Source organism: Thamnophis sirtalis, unplaced genomic scaffold, assembly GCF_051295495.1.
Source record: "Thamnophis sirtalis isolate CommonGarterSnake01/CBP01778 unplaced genomic scaffold, rThaSir2_p1.2 scaffold_3, whole genome shotgun sequence".
Taxonomy (NCBI): domain Eukaryota; kingdom Metazoa; phylum Chordata; class Lepidosauria; order Squamata; family Natricidae; genus Thamnophis; species Thamnophis sirtalis.
In genome coordinates this window covers 114615424-114643359 of record NW_028261383.1, presented here as the reverse complement: position 1 = coordinate 114643359, position 27936 = coordinate 114615424, and the positions used below count along the sequence as shown (strand labels likewise).

The 27936-nt window shown below is 37.8% G+C and overlaps 1 protein-coding gene across 2 annotated transcripts in view; it reads right to left on the bottom strand.

Annotated features, from left to right (window-relative positions):
- Nucleotides 1-27936, bottom strand: part of DNAH9 (dynein axonemal heavy chain 9) — a 245372-nt gene that overhangs the window by 134247 nt on the left and 83189 nt on the right. For both annotated transcript variants that reach the window (XM_087709774.1, XM_087709773.1), the window contains exons 39-43: nt 19417-19582; nt 17075-17177; nt 16072-16311; nt 1031-1192; nt 49-245 (exon numbers count right to left, since the gene is read on the bottom strand). In XM_087709774.1, the coding sequence (XP_087565900.1) occupies nt 49-245; nt 1031-1192; nt 16072-16311; nt 17075-17177; nt 19417-19582 (868 nt within the window). The remainder of the gene's footprint in view (nt 1-48; nt 246-1030; nt 1193-16071; nt 16312-17074; nt 17178-19416; nt 19583-27936) is intronic.

The following is a 27936-nucleotide window of genomic DNA, read 5'->3' as shown; positions in this document are numbered from 1 at the left end:
AGTATCTAAGGAAAATCACAATCATCTGAAAATCAAAACTCCCCTTACATGTGACACATGGCATCTTCAAACAGCACCAGGTTCATGGCAGCATTAACTTCATTGTGGTTCGCCAAAGCTTCCGCAAGAATCTGGTTCAATGATTCCCAATTCTGGACAGGCATGTATTTGGGTTCCCCCACCCCTTTTGCAAAATGGCAGTAGATATTCATCTTCTTGTTCTGTTCCAGGGTTTCCTCTATGTCCTAAGAAGGGAAAAAGTAAAACACAGTGTTCCAGTTTAGCAGAGATACAGCAAACCAAAATGTCATCAAGCATTAGCCATTGCAGTATCTCAACTCTAGAGAGATATATGGATAAAATGTAATACCTAGGCTCTTCCCATCACCCAAACCTTCTTGCAGACAATACGTATCATATACTTCTCTTTTGCATTGATATGCAATGATTGTTTGTCAGCCATAGAAGACATGTTTCAAAGGATTACCTTACCTCAAAGTTTCCTGATAGAGAAGCAGGAAGCCCCATAACACCCATAACAGTTTAGAAAATATAAATGGTTTCTAAATTGTGCAATATTTCTTTTTTATGATGAGGAGGAACCTTATAAGGTTGATAAGCTTTTCTTTTTTGCAATGGACATATTAGTCCAAGGTCCTTTCCAACTCTGCTATTGTATTGTATTGTAATTCAGTCTATGTTTGATTTAGATTCACAAAATATTGCAAGGGAAGTCTTATTATGGAGAACCTGGAGAATCTCTGTCTGCTTTAACTATCAAACTTAGGCCATGCTAATTTTGTCAAACTTTAGAAGACATGTTTCAAAGGATTACCTTACCTCAAAGTTTCCTGATAGAGAAGCAGGAAGCCCCATAACACCCATAACAGTTTAGAAAATATAAATGGTTTCTAAATTGTGCAATATTTCTTTTTTATGATGAGGAGGAACCTTATAAGGTTAATAAGCTTTGCTTTTTTGCAATGGGCATATTAGTCATTTTGTTTTTGGTGAGTGATTGAGCACTTACATCATAGAACTTCTTCACTGCCTCTGCTTGCATTTTATCAAAAACAATCAAGTCCTTGTCGTCAACCATCTTGTCACGGTAAACACGACTGGATTCATGTAAATATAGCTTTACCAAATCCTGAGGAGTCTTCAAACATTCAGGAGTTGAAAACAGAATACCCTGGGGAAAAGAAATGCAGATGATGATACAATCTGCTTTCTGGATGGATTAGCCATGTAACCACAGCCAATCCATATGGTTTTTCTGCTATTGCTGTGTAATGTTACTTCCAGTCTGCCATGCCACTCTTGATTTCTGTGACATATATTAAACTGGCATCCATCCATTTTAAGCTGTCTCTGTGCATGATAGCATAATCCTAAGCAAGCAAATATATAAGGCATCAGTACATGTACAAAAGTGAATATGACAAAAGTAATATACAAGGTTCCTAACCTTCACTTTCTTTACATAAACATTCGACCCAATTCTAATTCCATTGTCACAATGAGAATTGTCACTCCATATTGAAATGTAAAATGGACGTTCATCACATTATCATAGATAATAAAACAAGACTAACCTAACATAATGTGTTAGTAGGATTCACTGGGCTAGGGATTTTTTGTCTTTCACTGTGAATTGTATTGTGTTGGGGGGGGTGTACATGAATGAAGGCTCAGCCAATTTCATTGTACACATGTTGTACTCTGACAATAAAGGTTTGAATTGAATTGAATTGACATACGGTAAATGAATTGTATTGAGAGGTACCAAGTCAATGTGAAGTAATTTAAATGTTTATTCTTTTCTCAGATTTAACGGTAAATTGCTCACAGTGGCTGATTTTACATTTCAACTAACACTCAGGAATACACTGCAAATAAAAACAAAATAATAATGGTATGGTAATAATATGTTTATACAAGGAAGAGAATAGGTTTTTATTTTTAAAAAGCTTACATTTTTGAAAGAGAAGAAGGAACTTGTTTTGGGAAGTTCAGTTGAAACAGAGACTGCAACTCATATATATACCAGTGGTTATGACACTATATATATAAAAATCATATATATATATATATATATATATATATATATATATATATATATATATATATATATATATATATATATATATATATATATATATATATATATATATATATATATATATATATATATATATATATATATATATATATAAGCATACTGCTTCCTTTCTCTGTCTATTGGCTCATCACAAGAGACCATCCAGACAGATATATATATATATATATGGGGGTCTTGTTGTATTCGGGTCTTTTCCCATGTAACATTGAGATTATCTTGGCAACGTTTTGGTGAGGTCCCACTCGCCATCTTCAGGCTGGTATTTTCGGCTTCGTGCTTGTGCGAGTAAGGCGTGGTCGGAGCTGTCTTCTTTCTATAAATCTTGGTGGGGGTTTGTGGAGTGCTGGCTTTGTTGCTGCAAGGGGGTTGATTGGCTGTGTAGTTGCATCCTTATTGGTAGATGGAGTTGATGTTTATAGATTGGTCGGCTGTTTCATATCATCCTGTGTGGCTGAGGTGCTGTCTGTCTGTCCATTGTTCTTTTGTGTTGTAATGACCTGGGTGGTAGGTGGGGTTTGTTTGTTGACTAGGACTGGTTTCCAGATGTCTGGTAGGTGGGACGTATTGTCACATTTATTCATGTTGTGGGGGTCTTTCTCTATTTCAATGGCTTCCATAATTATTCTCTTGTGTTTTTTTTTGTTTTTTTTTTAAACAGAACTTTTTTATTTTTCTTTAAAAAAACACAAATATGTCATTTGTCAATCATTAAAACATTGAAGTACAATTTTTTTTGTTGTGTGTACCCCTCCCTCCCTCCACCCCCCCACCCCCCTCCTCCTTCCCCCCCCCCCCGACTTCCCAGAACCCGTACCCGGTATGGATTTTTAACTAACACAGTCTAAAATCTATTGAGAAAAAAGAAATAAAGAAATTAATGACGTTCTGGATTGACCTTAGCTTCTTCTTACTGAACTAACTTTTAACAGTTTAAATCATTTCTGATCTTAAGCATAGGCTAACTGGAATTTCTTAGTCCCGTATTTATTTTGTATATAGTCAATCCATTTTTTCCAGTCTCGTTTATATCTCTCATTTGAATGATCTTTGAGATATGCCGATATTTTAGCCATTTCAGCTAAGTTTGTTACTTTCAATGTCCATTCTTGGATTGTAGGCAAGTCTTCCTTCTTCCAATATTGCGCCACCAACAGTCTTGCTGCAGTTATCAGATGCAAAGTCAAATTGGTCTCTACCACTGTAAAGTCAGTACATATACCTAGTAAAAATAACTGAGGACTAAACTTTATCCTTCTTTTAAAAACATTTTGCATGACCCACCATATTTTTATCCAAAATGCCTTAACCTTTTGGCAGGTCCACCATATATGATAATATGTAGCATCGAGAGAACCACACCTCCAACATTTAGGCTGTACATTCGGATACATAGAAGCCAACTTTTTAGGATCTAAATGCCATCTATAGAACATCTTGTAAAAATTTTCTCTCAGATTTTGAGCTTGTGTAAATTTCACATTTCTTACCCAGATTCTTTCCCATGTATCCAACATTATTGGTTCCTCAATATTTTGAGCCCATTTTATCATACAATCTTTAACTAATTCTGTTTCCGAATCCATCTGTATTAATACATTATATATCCTCTTTATATCATTAAGCTTTGATCTCTTATTTGTTTAAACAGATTATCCTCAACTTGAATAAAACCAATTTTTTGATCTATTTTCCACCTAGCCTGTAATTGCCCATACTGGAACCATGTTTGAACTACCTTCTCCTCTTTTAATACCTCTAAAGATTTTAATTGTAATACCCCCCTTTCCGAGGTAAGAAGCTGTCTGTAAGTAATTCTGTCCTGTTTTTGTGCTGTATTCATATTTTCAATTGCGTGTCTAGGAATTGCCCACATGGGTATCTTGTCATTTAATTTATATTGGTATTTCTTCCAGACCCACAGTAAAGCACTTCTTAAAATATGACTTTTAAAGTTCTTATCCAATTTTTTGTTGAATAACAGGTAAGCATGCCAACCAAATAGCAGATCGTGTCCCTCAATGTTCAATATTCTATCATTGGTTAAGTGAATCCAATCACTAATTACAGATAATGCCACTGCATCATAATATAGTTTTAAATTAGGTAGTTTCAATCCTCCTCTCTCACGTGCATCTTGCATTATTTTCATCTTTACCCTCGGCTTCTTTCCTGCCCACACAAATTTGTTAATACCCTTCTGCCATTCTAAAAGGTTCGCATCTTTTTTTAGTATAGGTAACATTTGGAAGAGAAATAAAAATTTTGGTAGAATGTTCATTTTCACTGCCGCTATCCTACCCAGCAAAGATAGGTGCAATTTCTCCCATTTTTTCATCTCTGTCTGTATGCTATGCCAAAGTGGTTCATAATTATGCTTATATAATTTCCCATTTGAAGTTAAAATGTTAACTCCAAGATATTTGACTTTTTTAACTACCTCACATCCTAGCATCACTCCTAATTCTTCCTTTTGTTTAATATTCATATTTATAGCTAATATTTTGGTTTTTCCTAAGTTTATTTTAAAGCCCGACACTTGACCATATTGATTAATCATATTCATTAAAACCATACTGGATTCCTGCGGTTGTTCCAATATTATAACCAAATCATCCGCAAAAGCGCGGACTCTATATTCTTGCTGCCTAATCTTGATCCCTTTTAGACCATCCAAGCCCCGTATTTTATTCAACAATACTTCCAAAGTTATAATAAACAATAATGGGGACAAAGGACAGCCCTGTCTTGTACCTTTTCCAATTTGAAAAGAGTCTGTTAGACTTCCATTGACTATGATTTGTGCTGTTTGCTGTTGGTATATTGCTTTAATTGACTGTAAAAAATTATCTCCTATCTGCATTTTTTGCAGTATCATCAACAGAAATTGCCAGTTAACTCGATCAAAGGCCTTCTCAGCATCCAAAAATATAAACGCAGCAGGGATCTGGTTGTTCTTTCCCAAATATTCTAATGCATTAATAATTAATCTAACATTACTTTTCATCTGTCTCCCTTGTATAAAACCTGTTTGATCCGTATGTATCAATTGTTGAGTGACCAACATTAACCTATTTGCTAATATTTTAGTAAAAATTTTATAATCTACATTCAGTAATGAAATAGGTCTATAATTTTTGGGTTGAGTAGTATCCTGATCTTCTTTGGGTATCAAAGATATAAACGCTGTCTTCCAAGATGGAGGGACTTTACCTTCCGTTTGAATCATATTAAATAATTCTCTAATTATTCTCTTGTTGAAGTGTTCTGTTTTGGAGATTAATTTGGTTCCTTCAAAATCAAATTCATTTTCTGTTGCTTTAAGATGCTGAAAAAGGGAGGAAGTTCTGCGTTCTTGTGTTCTGCAATGCATGCATTTATTCTCCTATTAGTTTGTCCAATGTATGTGGCAGGGCAGATTTCCCATGGTATTTCATAGACTTTTTGGTTTTCTAGCTGGATCTTGTCTTTGGGAAACCCCAAAGAGAACACACACACAAACACATACTTCTGATTGAAGTGGAATTATTCAATAATAATTAGGGCCAGGATTCCCCAAATGGTTTAAAAGTAGATTACATAGACTTGTTATTTACTAAACCCCTTATCCTGTGGTGATTTAAACTGCAGACTGCAAAAATGGAGGGTACATCATTGCCTTGGATTCGATCTCTCCCTAGATTAACCCCATTACTGAATTTCTCTATTCTATATCCCTATTTGGAGGGAGAAAAAGAACCAACATATTAGACTAAGTGGTAATAAAAAAAGAAAGTTTAGCAAGGAGGGTGCTGCCTAGAGTTTGCATTAATTATTCTCAGATAATTGTGGCAAGTTTACAATGTGCCCTTTAGAATGCACAAGCAGGTGTCTCTTTTAAAGGGAAATAAATTTTAACTGTATCTATTAACAATACCTATTGGTGTAATGACATGTACATATTTAAAACATGTTACTTCTTAATCCTAATTCAAAAATTCTAAAGGCAGCTTGAAGTCTGACTACACGAGCAAGCATTATTTCAACAAAAAGCATTTAAATGAATTAGCCAAGTTTTAAGAGGTGCTATTAGGGTATTTTTTAAGTGGGAACATTTGGAATTACTAATCTTCTTTGGAGATGAAGCATATAGAACATACTTTCTGATTTTTATTCTATAGCAACTAACCATAGGAAATCTGCTATGCACAACCCCATCTTATAAATCCAAGGAAAGTACAGTTTATGTGATAAGAATAAACCTGCCTTATTTAAGAGTACAGGCAAATCCAGTACTACAATTTCTAAAGCAAAGGAAGCTTCAGTTTATATCCCAACCTCCCTAACCCAAGCAATGTTAGAATAATTTATGGTTGCTCAACAATAAGGGGAAAGCGGCTCCAATTATGAGTAATGGCACTCTTGTCTTCTTTATATCTTATGAGCCAAGGTTCAGTCATTGAAACAGACCAAAAGCTCTGGAGATTGTGGGCTCATTACATTCTGAATCAGGGAGGTCAGGGCTAGCTTCTATCCTTCATAACTTCCCTTATATTTAATTGGTGCAGCGGAATGATTGATCATTGATCAGAAAATACAAATGATTAAAATAGGCATACAGAATCTGTTAAAATCATCCACCAGAGTTAAGTCAGATTCTCTATATTTTTTTGTTCTGTTCTGTTTGTTTTTTGTTCATTTTATTTATATGCCGCCCTATTCCCAGCGGGACTCAGGGCGGCGCACAAACCCAAGGAGGGGGAAGGGAAAAACACAAAAACTACAAAAAGTACAGGGCATTTAAAACAACCAACAGCCACACGATTCGAGAGGGGAAGGGAACTCATCAACCCCAGGCCTGCCGACACAGCCAGGTTTTAATGGCTTTTTGGAAGGCCTGGAGAGAGGTGAGGGTCCGAATCTCTGCAGGGAGTTCGTTCCAAAGGGCCGGAGCCGCCATAGAGAAGGCCCTCCCCTGGGTGGTGGCCAGATGACATTGGCTAGTAGACGGAACCCGGAGGAAGCCTAATCTGTGTGATCTAATGGGTCTTTGGGAGGTAATTGGCAGCAGGCGGTCTCTCAATATCAAGTCCAGCACATATTCCTCAAATGTATCCTCATTGGGACGTATTTATAAGATGGATAGAAAACATTAGTTAATAAATAATATTACCCTAAATCCACATTAATAGCTAAGATTAAGGATCTTAGCTAGCTAGGATAATAGTAAGGAAATACAACTACTTGAAAATAACTTGAAAGTATAAATACCTCCTTTTGCCCATATATACTCAACAATATGAATTATAAGTATTCAACTTAAAAGTCTTCAATTCTCAGTTATCATGTGTTTTAACTGTATCTATTAACAATACCTAATAACCTGTTCAACCTATCAATTTCACTAGTATCATTGCTTCCCATCATTGACTGGTTGAAGCTAAGATTGTCACCTGCCTGTCATAATTGTGGGGACAGAAATGGATCTGGCAGAGAAAGATAAAAAGCACAGAGTTATCTGTTTCAACAAAATCATATGGAATCAAATCATTCAACATGTTATAGTTTAAATGCTGTAAGTGCTGATTTCTATTTGTTTCAGGTGATACATTAGAATCTAGTACAAATTAAGAGAATTAACTCATGACTTTAATTGAGTGGTGCGGTGGCCTAGAGGTGAAGACACCTGCCTCACACTTAGGGGGTTGGAAGTTCAATCCTAGGCAGCAACCGATGTTTCTCTATCAGGGAGAAAAGAGAAAATATCTGCTGCAAACTCTGCATTGGTGTCAGGATGAGCGTCCTGCCAGTAAATGCTCAGCTCCATTGAATCACCCTGACTCCATCCCAATAAAAGGGATTACAGCATGGGTGTCAAACTCGCGACATCTTATTCTCATCACATTATGTATCATGACTTCCCCCCTTCACTAAACCAGGGATGGATGTGGCCAGTGCATGATGCATCTGGCCAGTGGGCTGCGAGTTTGACACCCCTGGATCACAGGTTTAGCAATAGCAATAGCAATAGCAGTTAGACTTATATACCGCTTCATAGGGCTTTCAGCCCTCTCTAAGTGGTTTACAGAATCAGCATATTGCCCCCAACAACAATCCGGGTCCTCATTTTACCCACCTCGGAAGGATGGAAGGCTGAGTCAACCCTGAGCCGGTGAGATTTGAACAGCCGAACTGCAGAACTGCAGTCAGCTGAAGTAGCCTGCAGTGCTGCATTTAACCACTGCGCCACCTTGGCTCTGGTTTGCAAAAAGAAAAAAACCCTTCTGACTGTAATTCAGTCTATGCTTGATTTAGATTCACAAAATATTGCAAGGGAAGTCTTATTATGGAGAACCTGGAGAATCTGTCTGCTTTAACTATCAAACTTATGCTAATTTTGTCAGTCTAAACTTTAAAACCTGTTCTAGAAGTTTTTTCAGTCTCCTTACCAATCTGACCATCCAAAAGTCTATCCAGAGAATGGGGAAATTTTCCAGCTTCTCTTTAATGCCCAACAAATTCTTTTTTTAAAAAAAGGTAATCATACACTCTACAAGTAATGTACACTTTTTTGGCAATAAATTCAGGTGAAAATTCAACACTGTTTGAGTTATCATTGTTTGTGAATCTTGTGTCTGTTTGAGTTTCCTTTGAAGTGGAATCGTTAATCAGAAGTTACCCATCCTTGCACAGTCTCCCTGTTCAGTAGTTCAAATTGATCACTTAGTGGAAAAATATCATCACTTATAGTTAAGCCTCCTTTCAGTGACAGCAGATCCTCTATTTTAATCTGTTTAAGTGCTTTCCTTTGACTTGCGTGCTTGAAACCTGTTCTTTTTTTCTCCTTCATTTTCCCCATTTCTGGTTTTTAAGCTCAGCAATATACAACAGGAGTACAGCAGATTAATAATTATTATTATTATTATTATTATAGTAATTATAATAATACTATAAGTATTTTACTATAAGTATTATAGTATTTTATTAAAGTATTATAGTATTTATTAAAGTATTTTACTATAAGTATTATAGTAAAATAGTCATTATAGTAGAACTCCCAGAAGAAGCTCTCGGGGAGGAAATAACATCACCACCACTAGAACCAGTTATCACTGGTTATCACTGAACCAACTGATGAACTAACACAAAAACAAAAAGAATTGAAGGATAAGATCATGGAGCATTTTCTGCTTAATGAGGAAAGGCAACGTTTACCATCACTAAAAACTGTGCCTAAGAAAATTTTGGCCCCTATCATGAAAATGGTTAATGCAGTGTTTTCAACAATTGAATCGGGATCCATCTTGGAAACAAACCAGTTAATGTACAGCGCAGCTGTAATAGTCACTAATGAACTAGGCATTAAAATTAAAGTACCTAGTCACACAACAGAAAAAGCATCAAAGCCAAAGTGGAAAATCCGTTTAGAACAAAAAATCAAAAAATTAAGGGCAGATGCTAGTAACTTAAAGAACATGCATGAGCAACGGCTTAAAAACAACAAAATCATAGATCGGCTAATCAGGAGATATAGATTGGATACAAGAAACATCAATGAAGCTGTAGAGATTGTAAAACAGCAGATAACAGCAACAGCTAGAAAAATTGAAAGATATGAGGCACGAATCATCCAATATAAACAAAATCAGCAATTTCGATCAGACCAACGGCGTTTTTACCAAAGTCTTAATGTAAATGGTGACACCAAAAGTGAAAAACCAGAAAAACAGGCCACAGTTGAATTCTGGAAAGAATTGTGGGAAAATGCAAAGGACTACAACAAGGAAGCAAAGTGGATACATGACTTTGAGAAAAGCATTGGCAACAAACAAATGCAAGTATTAGAAATAACAACTGAGATGGTCAAAAATCGAGTTAAAAAGGTAAAGAATTGGACATCACCTGGAAAGGACCAATTACATGGTTTCTGGCTCAAATATCTGACCAGTTTACATGCAATATTGGCCAGGCAACTGAATGAAATTTTACAAAAGGGCCAAATTGATGAATGGTTGACAACTGGAAAAACATACTTGATTCAGAAAGATGCAACTAAGGGAACAACACCTGAAAACTACAGACCAATAACATGCTTGCCAACAACCTTCAAATTACTCACAGGCATTATTGCAGATAACATGATGGATTATTTGGAAACAAACAACATCTTGCCAGTAGAGCAAAAAGGCAACAAAAGAAGGAGCAGGGGCACAAAAGATCAGCTTCTAATTGATAAAATGATATTAGAAAATTGTAAGAACAGAAAAACAAACTTGAATATGGTCTGGATTGATTACAAAAAGGCATTTGACTCACTGCCACATAGTTGGATCATAAAATGCTTAGAAACAACTGGCATTAGCAAAAATATTACATCCTTTACTGAAAAGGCAATGAAACAATGGAGAACTGAGTTGGCAGTAGGGAATGAGATCTACGGAATGGTTAATATCAAGCGAGGAATTTTCCAGGGTGATTCACTTTCACCTCTTCTCTTCATCATCGCAATGATCCCACTATCAGTAATCTTAAAAAAAATGAAATTAGGCTACCAAACAGCCAAAGAAGCTGAAAAAATTTCGCATTTACTATATATGGATGATTTGAAACTCTATGGAAAGTCAGAAATAGAAATCCAATCATTGACAAACACAGTCCGAGTATTCAGCACCGATATTTCAATGCAGTTTGGCATGGAAAAATGCGCCACTGTATCCATAAAAAGGGGCAAAATCACTGCATGTGAGGGAATTGAAATGCCCAATGGCCAATTAATTAAATGCAAAGAAAATGAAGCCTACAAATACTTAGGCATTCTGCAGTTGGATAACATCAAGCATGGAGAAGTAAAAACTATTGTCAGGCGAGAGTACACCAACAGAGTTAGGAAAATTTTAAAATCTAAATTGAATGGTGGAAATACAATCAAAGCCATAAATACCTGGGCAATACCAGTTATAAGATACACAGCTGGTATAGTTAACTGGACACAAGCTGATTTGGACATTTTGGACCGAAAAACCAGGAAACTAATGACAATGCACTACAGTTTACATCCACGTGGTGATACTGATAGACTATATCTGCCCCGAAAATCAGGTGGCAGAGGATTATTACAAGTGAAGCAAACAGTTGAAGAAGAAAAACATGGACTGGCTGATTATTTAAAAGAAAATCAAGAACATCTATTAATCGAAGTAAAGAACAAAAATCTACTGAAGGCCCAACAGACAAAACAAGAATACAGAAAAGATGTGATAAAATCAAGAATGGAGAGTTGGCAGAACAAAGCACTGCATGGCCAATTTCTGGAAAAAATAAAAGATAAAGTGGACAGTGAACAAACTTGGTTATGGTTAACAACAGGTACATTAAAGAAAGAAACAGAGTCACTAATCCTGGCTGCGCAAGAACAAGCTATCCGCACAAATGCCATTAAGGCCAAAATAGAAAAATCCTCTGATGATGCCAAATGCAGACTTTGCAAAGAAGCTGATGAAACTGTTGATCACATACTCAGCTGCTGTAAAAAAAAAGCGCAGACTGATTATAAATTGCGGCACAATTCAGTAGCACAAATGATTCATTGGAATTTGTGCAAAAATTATAATATTAAAACAGCAACAAACTGGTGGGAACAGCAGCCTGAAAAAGTCACCGAAAATCAGATGGTCAAGATCTTGTGGGATTTCCGTATACAAACGGACAAAATACTGGCACATAATACACCAGACATCACACTGGTTGAGAAAAATAAGGTCACAATCATAGACATTGCAATACCAGGTGATAGCAGGGTCGCTGAGAAGGAACATGAAAAAAATCGCAAAATACCAGGACTTAAAAATTGAAATTCAACGACTATGGCGCAAACCAGCAGTGGTAATTCCAGTGGTAATTGGCACACTGGGTGCTATTCCAAAAGCACTGGAATTACATTTAAAACAGTTAAAAATTGACAAAATTACCATCAGTCAAATGCAAAAAGCTGCACTGCTTGAATCTGCACGCATATTACGAAAATACGTTACGACGTCCTAGGCCCCTGGGTGGGGCCCGACTAGTAACCAATGCCAAATCCGGCGAAACAACTGGCCGCTGTGATACAATTGTACAATAATAATAACAACAACAACAACAACATATCCACTCTATGAAAGCTGGCAAAGATAACAGACCATACCTAGAAAGAGTGGATAACTGTGATAAAAGAACTAAAAATAATTAAGCTGTATGGTTGAAAGAACTAATGTCAAATCCTGGGCTGCCATTTTAGGGAGATCTTCAGTTGTGGAGGAAATCAAAAGGAAACTTTCTGAAGTAGTTACCATCATCTGCATGATAATATTTTCACCATTATTAATCAGCATTGTAGACTTTATGACCAAATTTCCCCCTGAAGCAATCATTACCAAGTTACTACAAAACCACTTTAGACTTACAAGCAAGACTATAAATGCACAAATTGTGCTACTTGGCTACAGTCACTCTAATTCAGATAGTCCAGTGAATCTTAGAAAGCTGAAGCTCAATATATTAGTCTTCCTAAAGCTCCCTTACTGAGAAAAATCATGTGAAATGTGGAGAGTGAAGGAAAAGTATTGCACAACTACTAACAAATTATCAGTAATGATATATCTAAGAAGTAAAAGTGGTAAAGAATCAAATAATTATAATAGAATCCAATTTAAACCTAAGTATTGGTTTGATTGTTTAGGTGTAGGATGCAAACAATTGAGTCTTCCAAAATAATATTGGATATAATAGACCAATGGTAGTCAACCAGGTCCCTACTGCCCACTAGTGGGCATTCCAACTTTCATGGTGGGTGGTAGGGGTTTGCTGTAATTCTGCTTTATACATTTTAGAAAGTAAAGTTACTTTTATAAATCACCATTACTGTGGAACCAGTGGGTGGTTAGAAAATTTTACTACTAACTGAGATACAAAAGTGGGCGGTAGGTATAAAAAGGTTGACTACCCCTGTAATAGACAAACAAATGGAAACATCTTATGGAACTTTCTTTTTATATATGATGGTGGCAGTGAATGTTCATATGCTCATTTAGATCAGATCAAATACTGGATAAGTATGGTTGATTTGCATGTAAATATTAGTCCTAATAATGTGTAGCTTATTCTAAAATACCTAACATAGTCCATATTTTCCCTTTGGTAGAGGTTCAAATCAATGAAGTTATCCATATCAGATACTTTCATCAGATATCTACATCAGACCATATGTTCTAATATACATATACATATGTGTTCTGTCCCCCCCTTCACGGCTCGTTAACAAACGCAGGCAGGCAACTTAAAAGGAAGTCTTTCTTTATCAGTTTTCAGTTCAAACTGGCTTCGAGCCCAGAAATAACATAAATACAAGTCTCCGACAAGAATGCAAAACAAAAGACTCTTACAAGCACTTCACTTCTTCCACAGTCTCCACGGATCAGGTTTACATGAAACACCAAAGCACTTATCCAAGTGTAACAGGCATAAATCACGATTAATAAGCAAGCAATGTTGTACAAACCAAGGAACGCATGAAGGAACGACGTTGACTCGAGCGACTGGGGCGTGGCAGCATCCATCCTTTTATCTCCAAACTTGTCTCCCACAAGCCCCAGCTGCATACTGAATCTTGTATCCCGAAAAAACTCACAGCAGAACTGCTGAGTCACAACACATATGTATGTATACACATATACATGTATACACACACATGTAAGAGTGATATCATGTATATTAGATCATATGAATTATACCAAAATTAACAATTTTGTTTACAATATTATCAACAAAGATAGCAGCTGCATACATAATTGGGAGATATTCTTTACCATCACAGAACAAGTGAACAAGGAAAATATTTTAAATATTTAGGAATTATCTTCCTTAACATGAATTTGCAAAAGTAAAAGGCATTAGTGTATGCACAAAAAAGGGGCAATGCAATAGTTCAATGTGCCAACCCCAGAAGCAATAAATGTGCCATTGCAACAGTAAAAAGCAAAAGCAAAAAGTGCAGTTTAGGACTTGAGACCATTAAAAGGAATTCAGAGTACATTTTAATAGCAGTATTTTAAACCCCTTGCTATGTTCCAAATGCACCTTTGCATCTCAAAATTTATCTTCCTTCTACAAAGATACATGCACAATCTTGCTGTTAACCGTATTGGTTAAAAACAAATTGCACAGAAATCTCTTTTTTCATTCATATGGACAAGTTCTATTCTTCTTGGAAGAAGAGCACAGATATGGCTTTACATTTTTGCAGTTTCTTCAGCTCAGTATCTGCTTCAACGGGGTTATGAAAAAGTGTATTTGAAGATAAAAGATCCTGAGTTTGACCCCAATTTACAAGACATTGTTCCTGCTATTATACAGTGGGCTGTGGAGAGACAGATTGCTCACAAGCTGCATTCAGTGTTATATTAGCTATGGCTCCAAAGAGGAAATAGTAATTTTGCTCAGTGCCTGTTTATAAGGATCAATAGAGTCAGTTTCATGTGTTTTTGTGAACTGTTTCACATACTAAACTTAGCATTCTTCATTAGCTGGCCAGGTGGACTGCCAAGGTGAGAAACATATGTATTTTCTGATAGCAGAAGGTTCCCTTGAAATATTTAAAAAGTTTTATTTGTTGATAAAATGTAATGGCTGCTCATCTTACCAGAGGATTACTCAAAGCACCAAAAAAAAGTTGCTAAGTTATTCTTAGTTGCAATTTCTGTAAGGACAATGTGGGTTTAATGCTGGAATTGTCAAATCAAACGACTACCTTGATTAAAGAAAAGAACATAAGTACTTTTGTTTCCGCATGGAAATTGATTCTGAACTCCGTGCTTGAAGTAGAAAAGAATGAAATTTGACTTTGGTTTTTACAGATTAGATTGATAGAGCTTTATAGAAATGACTTGTTCATACTATTATGGAAAAGCAAAACACTGTGATCTGTTGTTAATGCCTTATTCTACTGTAACAAAGAGAGTTGAAAGTATTATTATATGTGTTAGTTTGCTGTGTATCTTATATGTATTTCTATATGTTATATTATATTATAAATTTTACATATTTACATGTGTATATTTGTATCCTATAACAATCTTGGACAGTGAATAAAATTGCTAAACTAAATTAAACTACTTCCTGAATAAACCAAACTCCCAAGAAATTATTCTCAGCTTTTCTGTCGAATGGCTGCTTTTCAAACATTCTATTTTAATTGAAAGCAAGATAATCAATGCGCAGCAATAATTTTAATCAATTATATCTTTCAGTAAACTGTGCATGTTTTAAAATAGGTCATCCATAGTGTATTAAAAGAAGCTGCAGTTTAGGCAATCATAAACCATGTTATTAAATGGTGTGAAGAAGACTCCACTGATCTTTCTTTTAATTCAGAAAGAGCTAATGTTTTAAAATAAATAATTACTATTATATAAAAAGGAGAAGAAATACATATTCCACAGAACAATGAAATCACTGCAAAAACTCTGAACTTCTTTCATTAATTGATATTACAATATGCATACAATACCATAGAAATATTTACTTTTTTGTGCATTCATTCATTTCTAGACCATATTTATAAAGTCACCTAACTCACAGTGACTCTGGATGGCGTACAGGTTACAGGTTAAAAATTCACCCATTACTGTAAAACAGATCATAGATGGCAATAATAATGGACCAGACTTATCCTAAACATTACAACAACAACCCAACAAATAAAGAACAGAGGCCATGGTTCAACAGCAAAAGCAACTGACCTTTTTAGCACCATTTTGGTTTCTTGTTCTTATTTTTTTTAGTGTTTTTTATTTTATTTTGCCAAGCTGCAAACTGATTCTTGGAGAGGGCATGATTGCACACTGCCAACATAATTTGACTTAATTGCAAAATTTAGCCTCCTTAAGCATATACACAGTCAAAATAATAAATAGTTCCCCAAAGAGAAAGCAACCTACTTGGAAGACGTTGGAGAAATCCCTAAGATTGAAGTTGTAGTGAAATTTAATAGCTGTTGGGAGGAATGTGGCTGCTATTTTCAGGTGCAGAGCAAGAGCCAGATGTATTAACTGCTGGGATGACTTCTGTAAGGCTGCAGAGAAGTTCCCACATTTTAGATGCTGAGTTAGGATAGTACTGTAAATGGTGGAAAGAGCATCTGCCCCAGGAAATGAGAGAGCAAACACACAGAAGTGGCGCTGCAAAAACATAATATAAAAAACAAAACACAATCAGTAGGCATTATACATAAGAGAAAGGGTATACCTACTGTGTATATTGTGGTCACATAACCACAATTCTGGCGTTTGGCAACTGTTGTACATTTACAACTATCCCACAGGTACATAATTGCCATTTGCAATCTTCCCAGTGAGCTTCTGACAAGTAAAGTGAATAAGAAGCTAGCAGAAGGTGACAAGTCATGGTCATATGATGTTCTTGCTTAATGACCACATGGGATCTACTTAACTGCACCTGAGACTGTGAGGGACTGCTGTCACTAAGTGAGCCAATCACAAAATTTTGCTTAATGACCATGTCATTTAGAGATGGCGTTGCAGTGATGAGGACTTTGCATTCATCACAAGGGTTAGAGTGAGGAAAACCCATGTGCTGCTGTCCGTGGTACTGAAATTCTTTTACCTTACTTTTCTCTTGAACTTTATAGTCATATCCCAATTGACCTAAATGGAAGGCACAGAGATATGGTTTACTGATGTATTAAAGCAATATAGAAAATAATGAATTAGTTCTATATAAAGGATGATCATTCCAGAAAACCACTAATTTCTGCCGGCCACTCCACCCTGTTCCTCTCCTATCAAGCCTTTAGTTTTGATTTGTGACAGATAAACTGTTCCATTCCTGGAGCTTCTCTTTGCTTGGGCATAATCTAACCAAGCATGAAAAAAATGAAGGTAATTAACAAAACCTGAAGTGTTCTAGATCAGCAAGCAATACCTGCAAACGTGGGTTGATAGTAAAGCTGCCTGCAGTGGGATTCATGCATGACACGTACTGCACATTCGTGATTTCCTTCAGGGACAGCTTGTTTCTGTCATACCTTTGCCAGAAAAAGAAAAAAGAATGCATCATTCTAATCACAGATTATTAGTGACAACAGCAGTGTGCCTGCCAAACATTGCCAAGTCTGAAGCAGCATGTTGGGGGGGGGGGCACCAGGCACCTGCTGCATCCCAGCTGTTTTCAATTAATATTCCAACAGAGACTGTACAATTTGAGGGCAGGGGGGCTGGATGAGGTTAAAATTCACATATGTTTCCATTACATCAATGCATTCCATAATGATTGTGATTTCTCTAAAATCATGCATATCCATGATGAGACCAATTCTTTAAAGCCACAAGTTACATTCCATTCAAAAGGCAAAGCTGTTTAAGTGTTTAACTGTTTATTAAATTTATAGGCCACCCAATCCCGGAGGACTCCAGGCGGCTTACAGAAACAGAGATTAAGAGAAATTAAAAACAGATAAAACATGACAAATTTAAAAAGACACAACATACACCCAATCTAAGTGGGGCTGGACCTCAATCCAGAGGTCAACAGCCCCAGGCCTGCCGGAATAGCCAGGTCTTAATAGCTTTTCGGAAGGGCATGAGAGTGGGTAGGGTCCGGATCTCTGGGGGTAGCTCATTCCATAGGGCTGGAGCAGCAACAGAGAAGGCCCTACTCCGAGGCGTCGCCAGCCGGCATTGTCCAGCTGATGGCACCTGGAGAAGTCCCATCCTGTGCGATCTTATCGGTCTTAGGGAGGTGTGCGGCAGAAGACGGTCCCGAAGATATCTGGGTCCTAATCCATGTAGGGCTTTAAAGGTGATAACCAGCACCTTGAATCGTGCTCGGAGACCAATAGGAAGCCAGTGCAGCTCGCGGAGGATAGGTGCTAGGTACACCCAGTATCGCTCATGCGGCTGCATTCTGGACTAATTGTAGTCTCCGAACACTTTTCAGGGGCAGCCCCATGTAGAGCGCATTACAGTAATCCAGTCTTGAGGTGACGAGGGCGTGAGTGACTGTTTGCAGTGCCTCCCGGTCCAAATAGGGCCACAACTGGTGCACTAGGTGAACCTGGGCAAAGGCCCCCCTGGTCACAGCCGACAGATGATGTTCCAACATCAGCTGCGGATACAGGAGGACCCCCAGGTTGCGGACCCTCTCTGAGGGGAGCAACTTTTTTTCTCCCAGGTTTAGGGACAGACTAGCTGGACTGTCCTTAGGAGGCAACATCCACAGCCACTCAGTCTTGTCAGGATTGAGTGCAAGCTTGTTCACTCCCATCCAGACCCTAACAGCTTCCAGGCACTGGCACATCACTTCCACCGCTACGCTGAGTTGGCACGGGGCGGACAAATACAGCTTTGTATCGTCCGCACACTGGTGGTATTTAATCCCGTGCCGGCGAATGATCTCACCCAGTGGCTTCATGTAGATATTAAATAGGAGGGGGGACAGGACCAACCCCTGCAGCACCCCATAACTAAGGGGCCTAGGAGTCGACCTCTGCTCGCCAACCAACACCGACTGTGACCTGTCGGAGAGGTAGGAGGAGAACCACCGTAAAACGGTGCCTCCCACTCCCACCTCCTCCAGCCGTCGCAGAAGGATACCATGGTCGATGGTATCGAAGGCCGCTGAGAGGTCAAGGAGCACTAGGAGAGAGGAATGTCCTCTATCCCTGGCCCGCCAGAGATCATTGGTCAGTGCGACCAAAGCGGTTTCGGTGCAGTAACCAGGCCTGAAACCAGACTGAAAAGGGTCTAGCGGTAGGAAGACTGGGGGAGGGGGAGCTAAAAAGAAGCCAATCCATACCAATAATAAAGGATGGATTGCACATTCTATAGGCTGCAGTGTTAAAATAAAAACAAGATGTTTTATTGGGAGTTTTGCGCTACATAAAGAACCTTTCCATGGGGATGTATGAATAATTCAGTCTTCATAAATGATACCGAAGAACCTGACTACATCTTTTGGATTAATGTACAGTTCAAACTTAACTAGAATATCGATCAGATTTTATTAATGTCCAAAGATTGTGATGTGATTCTTACTTGTGTAAGAAGAGGGGTAGAAAACAGACTGGAGCTATAAATAAACTCATATAACAGTGATTCAAATCAGAAGCAAAATCATCCATCCCAAACTTAGCCTAACTACTCTGAATATTTTGGTTTGTTTTTATGTTTGTTTGTTTATTTTTAATGTAGATTGGGTGGGAACAAAATAAAGTTCAGTATAAAGCCATGATCAAAAATGGATCAATTTATCCATCCCTAACCTACCAATGCCCATAATCTAGATGTTGCCGGATCAGTGTATGAGGCTGAACTGTTCCATAGGTATCAACTTCAGGCATATTCATATCATCAATGAAGTAGATGAGTTTCTTTGTTCCAGGGGGACCATAATTCCTTCCAGCCTTTTTTTCCAATGGCTTCTCAAGAACAGCTACGAGAAAACAAAGGCTCAGAATTTTTAGAAAGCAAATTCTTAATATAATCACTGACAGGCTGACAATCTACCTCAGCTATAAGGCACCTATGTCAATATAAATAAAAGAAAACCTATGCCAGTATCAAGCCTAGTGATGACTGGATCACGTCACATAATTTCTCACAAAGGAAGACTTTCAGCAGCAGAGAAGCCCATGAAAACAGAATCATAGATTAATAAAATAGTGGTTAATAGATTTCAACTATACACAAGAACTGCAGGAAATGCATCACAAATCTAAAGATCTCTAGTTATGATGCTTAACAACTTGGGAAATAACAAATACACTAGCAGCATGTTAATAGGGATGTAGAGTGATCCATCAACCTTTTTTTATTAATGCATGGAGCAAATAAACTGGTTTCCTATCTTGTGAACACTGTCAAAAAATTAGAAAAACTGGCTATCTGTAATTTGGTGTCTTCAAATAGTCATCTATACATTCACAAGCATAAAGTTTGTATCTGCATAAATGCTTTTATCATGAACATTTCATAGCTAAAGATATTTTGGGCAGGAAGGGCACCCTACATTGTATGTCTAGAAGTCTTTGTCTCATTTTTCCTTCATTTCTAGAGGTCAATACAACAGTCATAAGAATGCAACATATCTACCCAAGACGGCATCTGCACAGAAGTGGGAAATGAATGCACAGATAACCAAATAACTAATTACAGGTAAACCACCTGTTGTTATTCTTCTGTTTCTATAGCACACACACTGGTAATAAACGAGCTCATTTTACAATGGTGGAACCCTTCCTTTATGTCCAAAAGAACAAGATTACTCAAGCAAAGGAACTATTAAATCTAGCACAAACATAAACAGATGAGACCAAAGGCCACCCTACACAGAGTTGAAATGAGCAATCCCTGGAACAGAATTACTGATGTTGACATGTGACTTCATACTAATGTTGAAGGCAAGTGTTTAGCTAATGGATTGTAAAGGCTTCCTCTGATCACTTAGAAAATCACTGGGAGGAGCCTAACACCATAGCAATTTCAGCCAATTTGTTTGTTTATTCAGAGTGACTTAAGTTGCATTTAGAGCAGGGGTCCCCAACCCCCAGTCCATGGACCAGCACTAGGCCTCAGTAAGCAAGAAACTGAGCCATGCAAACAAGTGAAGCCCTATCTGCAGGATGCAGGCAACATGTGAAATCGCATCCCCTTCAGTCCATGGAAAAACCTCTCTTCAGGGAACTGGTCCCTGATGCCTAAAAGGTTGGGGCTGCTGGTTTCTTCTTTTTTTTCCCTCTTCACCATTTAGAGATCTGTAAGAGGTCAGTGCAGGAAGACAGGGATCTTTGGCCAATGTAGAATTGTCTAAGCTAGATTCTTCTATTTGTATCTGGCATGACAGCTGTGTTAGTTTTTCCATAGAAGGTGACAAAGAACAAATGGAGACAGTTCCCCAGTTACTGACTGCAGCTGGTTCCACTGCTTAAGGGATCTTAAAAAGATGCAAGCAATTTCTCCTCATGTGTCCAGTGGATGTCTGAGAAGGGACACAAGTACTCCCAACCTCTCCTTCTTCTAGAAATAATAACTAGAAAGATTGTCAACTAGTGGGAATTTACTACCAACTAGGTGTATGAGCATATCGTTATTATTCTAGCGAAATGAAAGAAATTCCTCTCCAAAAAGCAGAAAAATCAGTAACTGATACTGATTGAAATCAAACTAAGGAAAAAGAGAAGTCTTTAGCTTTGCTTTTTAGACATAGCTCACTATAACATATGTAGTGAGTTGAACAGCTGAAAAAAAATCTATATGTTCTCTATAGACATTGAGAAAAAGCAAACTTTTCTACCCATCAAAAGGTTGGAAGATTGCTAATACAAACTCTTTGCAGGATCAAATCCTATAAAGACATATAAACCCTAGAAAGACACTGGTGCAGGAGTTAAGGTCATTGGACTAGGATCATGGAGACATGTATTTATTATTTACCAAAATTATATGCCACTAATTTCACCAATGCAAGTCTACTCTTGGCCATGAAAACTCATGATTTTGGTCAAGTCATGTTGACCAAAACTACTAACTGGATATTGTGGCATGGAAAAATTGGAGGAGGAAATGTCATGTATACATTTTCCTTAATGGAGAAATAGAGGAAGGACCTGCCCTAATGGATCTAGCAGTTCAAAGAGGTGGTGGCAGGAAGTTTTACAATACAATAGCAGAGTTGGAAGGGACCTTGGAGGTCTTCTAGTCCAACCCCCTGCCTAGGCAGGAAACCCTATACCATTTCAGACAAATGGCTATCCAACATCTTCTTAAAGACTTCCAGTGTTGGTGCATTCACAACTTCTGGAGGCAAGCTGTTCCACTGATTAATTGTTCTAATTGTCAGGACATTTCTCCTCAGTTCTAAATTGCTTCTCTCCTTGATTAGTTTCCACCCATTGCTTCTTGTTCTACCCTCAGGTGCCTTGGAGAATAGTTTGATTCTCTCTTCTTTGTGGCAACCCCTGAGATATTGGAACACTGCTATCATGTCTCCCCTTGTCCTTCTTTCTATTAAACTAGACATACCCAGTTCCTGCAACCGTTCTTCATATGTTTTAGTCTCCAGTCCCCTAATCATCTTTGTTTCTCTTCTCTGCACTCTTTCTAGAGCAGTGATGGGCAACCTTTTTGGCGTGGTGTGTCAAAAATCGGCAAAAAATCGAGCATAACTCGTGTTGTGTGTCACTTCGACAAAAACATAATTTTGCGCAATTTATAGTTTAAACTACAAAAATGTATAATTGCAATATATAATTGTATTTAATAAACCAAAAACAAATTATTTAACATACCTGCTTAGTAACTTTTTTGTTCATCAGTCGATTTCGTATGTTTCCCTTGATATTATTGAACTTGTTTGGGGTGCCGTGAACCAGGGCTGTGGAGTTGGCTGCTTCCAGCTCCACGTCCTCATCAACATGCCGCTCCAGCCCGCCCCTGCTATGAATATTCCTAGTGACGCGAGGGCGAAGAATATGAATAGTCATAGCGGGGGCGGGCCGGAGCAGCATGTTGATGAAGACGTGGAGCTGGAAGCAGCAGACTCCACAGCCCTGCCGTGAACTGAGATAAGTGTGGTGCGGTCGTAACCGACAGTCCCAGGAGTAGACTCTCTGTTCCGGCCTGACTGGAGAGAGGCGTGCACTGTTCCCACGCTCCTCTCCTGCGGGTCCTCCCTCGCCGCGCTGATGACGTGTGTGCGCACGAAACGCACACCTTACCAGCAGCCCCTGCGCTCAGAAAGGGGCGGCGGCAATACAGTAAGTGAGTGTGGGCGGGGGAGATCACACGTTCCCCCCCCCATTCCTTCAGCACAGATTATTTCATCCTCGGCGGCCGTGCAGGAGCCGAGGATGAATCGCATGAAATCCTGTGCGTGTCACCCCAAATGGCTGCGCGTGTCAGCACTGACACGCGTGTCATAGGTTCGCCATCACTGTTCTAGAGTCTCCACATCTTTTCTACATTTGTACTTTCAGACTTGCAAGATTCTGTTATGTAGCTTTAGGATAAAGTAGATTTAGCTCATCTAGTCATGTTTCCTATCTAGTTTACCTGGCACCTTTCTGAGTTTCTCTCTTTCTAGCTATTAAGCCACTGAAGGGCGCCTGCCTCTCCTGTCTGATTTTTCTAGGTGGCTTCTCTTCCTCTCCTCCTCCTCCAAGGTCATCCTCACACCATTACAGTTCTTCATGTAGCATTGCTATTGTTAGAAACAGCCCTAAAAATTAACATCATATTTAGCTCCACTCTTAGGCAGCGTCCTTAAATGTAGCCATTCTAAAATATGTTTTGAATTATCCATGTTTGCTGTATATTCCCTCAGAAAAATATTCTGCTCATCCACAAAAAAATGAAGTAGAACAGGATAAGAATTAAACAGAGAAGAAAATTCAAATCTGAATAAGTTAATAACTATTTTTAGCAGAATTGTTACAATTATCAGTGATGTAACAATTTTACAGATTCCTGTATAATTCATCCAATGTACAAATACCTTAATTTATAGGTTTGTTGAACAATTACTAGTGACAAGCTTCTGTTGTACAACTTTCAATTTCATTTCGGATATAGTGATACATTCCAGGGACACATTATTTCATTTTGATAAATGCTGCTCTGCCAAAACCTGAATAAGCATTCATTTTATCTGAATGGAAGTTTATCCTTCTCCAGGTTAAAGAAATCAATGGCTATAAAAACAGACTGCTTTGTTTTATTCTGCTTCAAAAGTGTTGAGTAAGAACCCAAGTAGCAATAATAAACCTCTGAATGTCTCCATCTGGTCTATGGCTCCATGTCAGGTATGCTGCCTGGGAATGGACATAAATCCCTCTGTAGCAGAGCAGATGTTCTCCCACAAGCTTATTAGAAAATCCAAGGATGAGGTTTTAGATAGATACATTACTTTATTGCAGACACCGAGCAGTCCTTGTTAGGTTGAGGTTATCTGAGAATCTAACTCTCGCTATATGTTCCAAAGTTTAAGTCTTGGGTTTCATTTACCATACTTTTCCACATAGGAACCTGTATTTACAAAATGGTTTAGCTTCCTCATTTTGAATGGCAATATATCCAAATCCTTTCAACTTCTTATGAATATGAGCATCATGTTGCTTTTTAGACAAAATTCTGCTTCTGTTATCCACTATCTAAATGTATTACTTTCCCATACATTATTGCTGTTTTGATACTGGCATTAATTCTGCCCTCTGCCCCATTTAGTACATATTCTTGTATGGATGACAATATAAATATATAGATTTTCAACATACATACATGCACTATAAGGCTCTACATATTAACATATAATAACCCAGTGGCCTTTCAACTATGGTGCCGGTGAAGACTCCTGCAAATCCCTTGGACTGCAAGGTGATCAAATCATTCCTAGAGGAGATCAACCCTAATTGCTCTATAGAAGGCCAGATCCTGAAGATGAAATTCAAATACTTTGTCCACCTAATGATAAGGAAGGACTCACTGGAGAAAAACCTAATACTTGGAAAGATTGAGGGCAAAAGAAGAAGGGGACGACAGAGAATGAGGTGGCTGGGTGGAGTCACCAAAGCCATAGGTGTGAGCTTAAATGGACTCTGGGGGATGGTAGAGGACAGGAAGGCCTGGAGGAACATTGTCCATAAGGTCGTGATGGGTCAGACATGATTTCACAACTAACAACAACAACAAAATAACCTGATGAGTAATATGTATAGATACATACACTTCACATACATAAAACAGCAAAAACACATTTATTCAGAAGTAAGGGGTCCCATTGCCCTAGTAAGGGGAAACAGAACTGAAGACTATATTTTCTGCCATACTTTAGTAAAACACTAAAGGATTGCTAGAAGCAATCCTGCCAGAATAAAACATTTCCAAATATCTGCATCTGAATTTCATGACATAGGCAAACAATTAAAAAAGATTTATAATTTGCTTTTCACTACACTGATTATATATTTATAGGTTATTAAAGTGTTTTTTGCTTTGCATTTAGCATCCATGCAACGTATCTGATTTCCCAGGTTTTGACAGCTTGGGGCATAAAAGAATTTGAAACACTGGAGGAAAGCTGACACCTCTGTCTCTGCAGAATTTTCTCCTTTCAACAACCTAGCACCATGACAATTTTGAAATTTCTGGAAGTGAGATACGGTTTTCAAATAAGCATTTAATTAGAGCTTAATTAACATAGAAAACAACCCTTTTAGAGTCTTAACAAGTGTAGAAGAGATACATCAAATTGAAATGCAATTACTGAGAGATTAAATGACATGTTCGTGAAAGCAGTGTTTTAATTTGAGAATGCGCCTCACAATAATATCATAAGCCACATGTCTAGCACAGACACACAGATCCCAATTATACAGGAATAAACAGTCACTGTATTTAGAGTTATTAAGCATCTGCTGTGTTTCCTAGAGGCTGATGGGCTGTGGAATTCTCCCCGGGTAAATTTGATACAAGAAGAAACTTTGCAAGGAGGCTCAATGGCCTTTTGCAGGATTTTCCCTGATTTACCTTATGCTTGGCAGCTAATTGCATCTGGAAGTCTGCAGAGCATCATAATTATGTTGGATAATGTAAACATTCTGTAAAAACTCCTGAATGTCACACAAACTATGTCCTCCAATGTTGCCTTTCTCTATGCTTAGTTATTTGCATCTTGCTTGCATTGGCTTAATACCCCAGTCACTTATATGTAGAGAACCAGCATGAATCCTTGTGCTGTTGCAAAGGTATAACAAGAATCTTTCACTGCTGCTTATAAGCAAGGTGGAGTGGAACAAGGACGTCCTTTAAAACATAACAGTAAGAGAGATTTTCGCAGCTACAGTCCTGTGAGTTGAAAAGAATTTTAATCATTGAACCCGAAATCCAGTGGATGAAGACAGTGCTGACTTAAGAAGGTTGAAAGATAGGATCGACCAGAAGTTCTCCAGCTGAACAGACGTGAAGGGTCTGAAGAGCCTCACATGAACCCTGTCTGACAAACCAATTCCGAGATCCTTTTTGGATCATAACCCCTCTGGAGGGGGGGCAAAGAAGGGGCAGTGTCTCATCAGACCCAGAGGAAGGCAACAGGTCCCTCACAGGTCGGATATTTGCTCTCTGAATCAGAGTAGGGGCGGCAGCATGGTAACATGGCTGCACAAGAAGCTGGCTTCCAGCCAAAGCAACTGAACAGGAGCATACAGGACAAGATGAAAGACTGGTAAGATAATTAATTAACCCACAGTCACAAATCAAAACTTGGAAAAGGCAAAGAATCTTGAGAGAATAAATTATATTAATGGACAGATATGGATTTTGGCAAAAAGAAAGAAAGGGAAAATGGAGGGTTGAATCACTAGGGGAGGGATATTAAAGGGGTAGAAACGGTGGGAAATAAAAAGCAGACAAAAAACTTCATTGGGTTTGACAGTGGTATAGGGAAAATTGAAAAGGGTGGGGGTGAATCTGTCCCAACAAAAGGAAATAAAAAGCAGACAAAAGGTTGCCAGTGGCATAGGAAAAACTGAAGAAGGGGATTACGTCCCAACAAAGGGAAATATAAAAGATTTCTTTGGGTTTGACATTGACTTGGGGAAAATTGAAGAAGGTGGACGTGTCAAAACAAAGAAAAGGGAGGAGACAGGAATAGAGAAATGGGACAAAAGACTTACTAGGAAAAAATCAGACAATTAGAAATTGTTATATGGGGAAATATAAAGCTGAGATATGTGGTTTACTCCTAAACATGACAATAAAATTGAGTTGCTAACGGTTTGAATGTGATAATGGAAATATAATTAAATAAATGTTAAAATATATGGAATATGGACAAATATGAAACTGATATGGGGAGATTGTAAAACAGAGGTTTGTGATGCACTTTTATACATAATAATTAAACTGAATTGCTAAGTGATTGAATATGACAATGGAAGGACAAATAAGCATGGGTTAAAATATACAAAACATGAACATATATAGAACTTCTAAAATGATGAACAAAGTGAGATGTGTACAGCTTGTTATTCTATAGAGTAGATTAAGGGAATTGTAATGAACATTGAGCAATAAGAATTGTTATTTAAAGACAAGTAAGAGTAACCTAACCCAAGATATGGAAAAATGGAGAGGGAACATGAAATATACCTACAATGGGAAATTATTGAGATTACAAAGACAGAATCAAACATTTGGGGTGTGTAAGGATGCATAATTATATAAATATAATGATGAGAATAGCGGGAAATTGTAACTAGGTCTACATCTCGGCCAAAAATAGGCAGAGGGGGGAGTTTAAAAACACAATTACTATGTATGTATACATTTTCCTCTCTTTTTAAAAAAAATTGGAAGATATATGTTAAAATTAGATATGTATATTGAAAAGGAATTATAAATACCATCAACATAAAATGGAGCTCACTCAGAAGCTGAAATACACCAAGTAAATGAGATGAAGAGTGTGAAGTAGAGGAGAAAGGTAAGGGATAGGAGAGAGGGCAGGGGGAGGAAGAGGAGGAGAGAAAGAAGGAGTGGAAAGAGAGGAGAAGGAGAGCAGACGAGGAAGTAAAGAAGATAAGAATGACAGAGGGAAGAAAGGAGATAGGGAGGAGGAGGAGAGAGAGAGAAGAAAGTGATGGTGTATGGAGAGCAGAAGAGCCAATAAATTGTTTAATTGTTTTTGGGAGTTGATGGTAAGATGAATTAATGCAAACATTTAATAATATAATACAATGTTGGCTACGTAATAGTATGCATATGTTATGAAAATGAAAAAAAAACTTTACATAA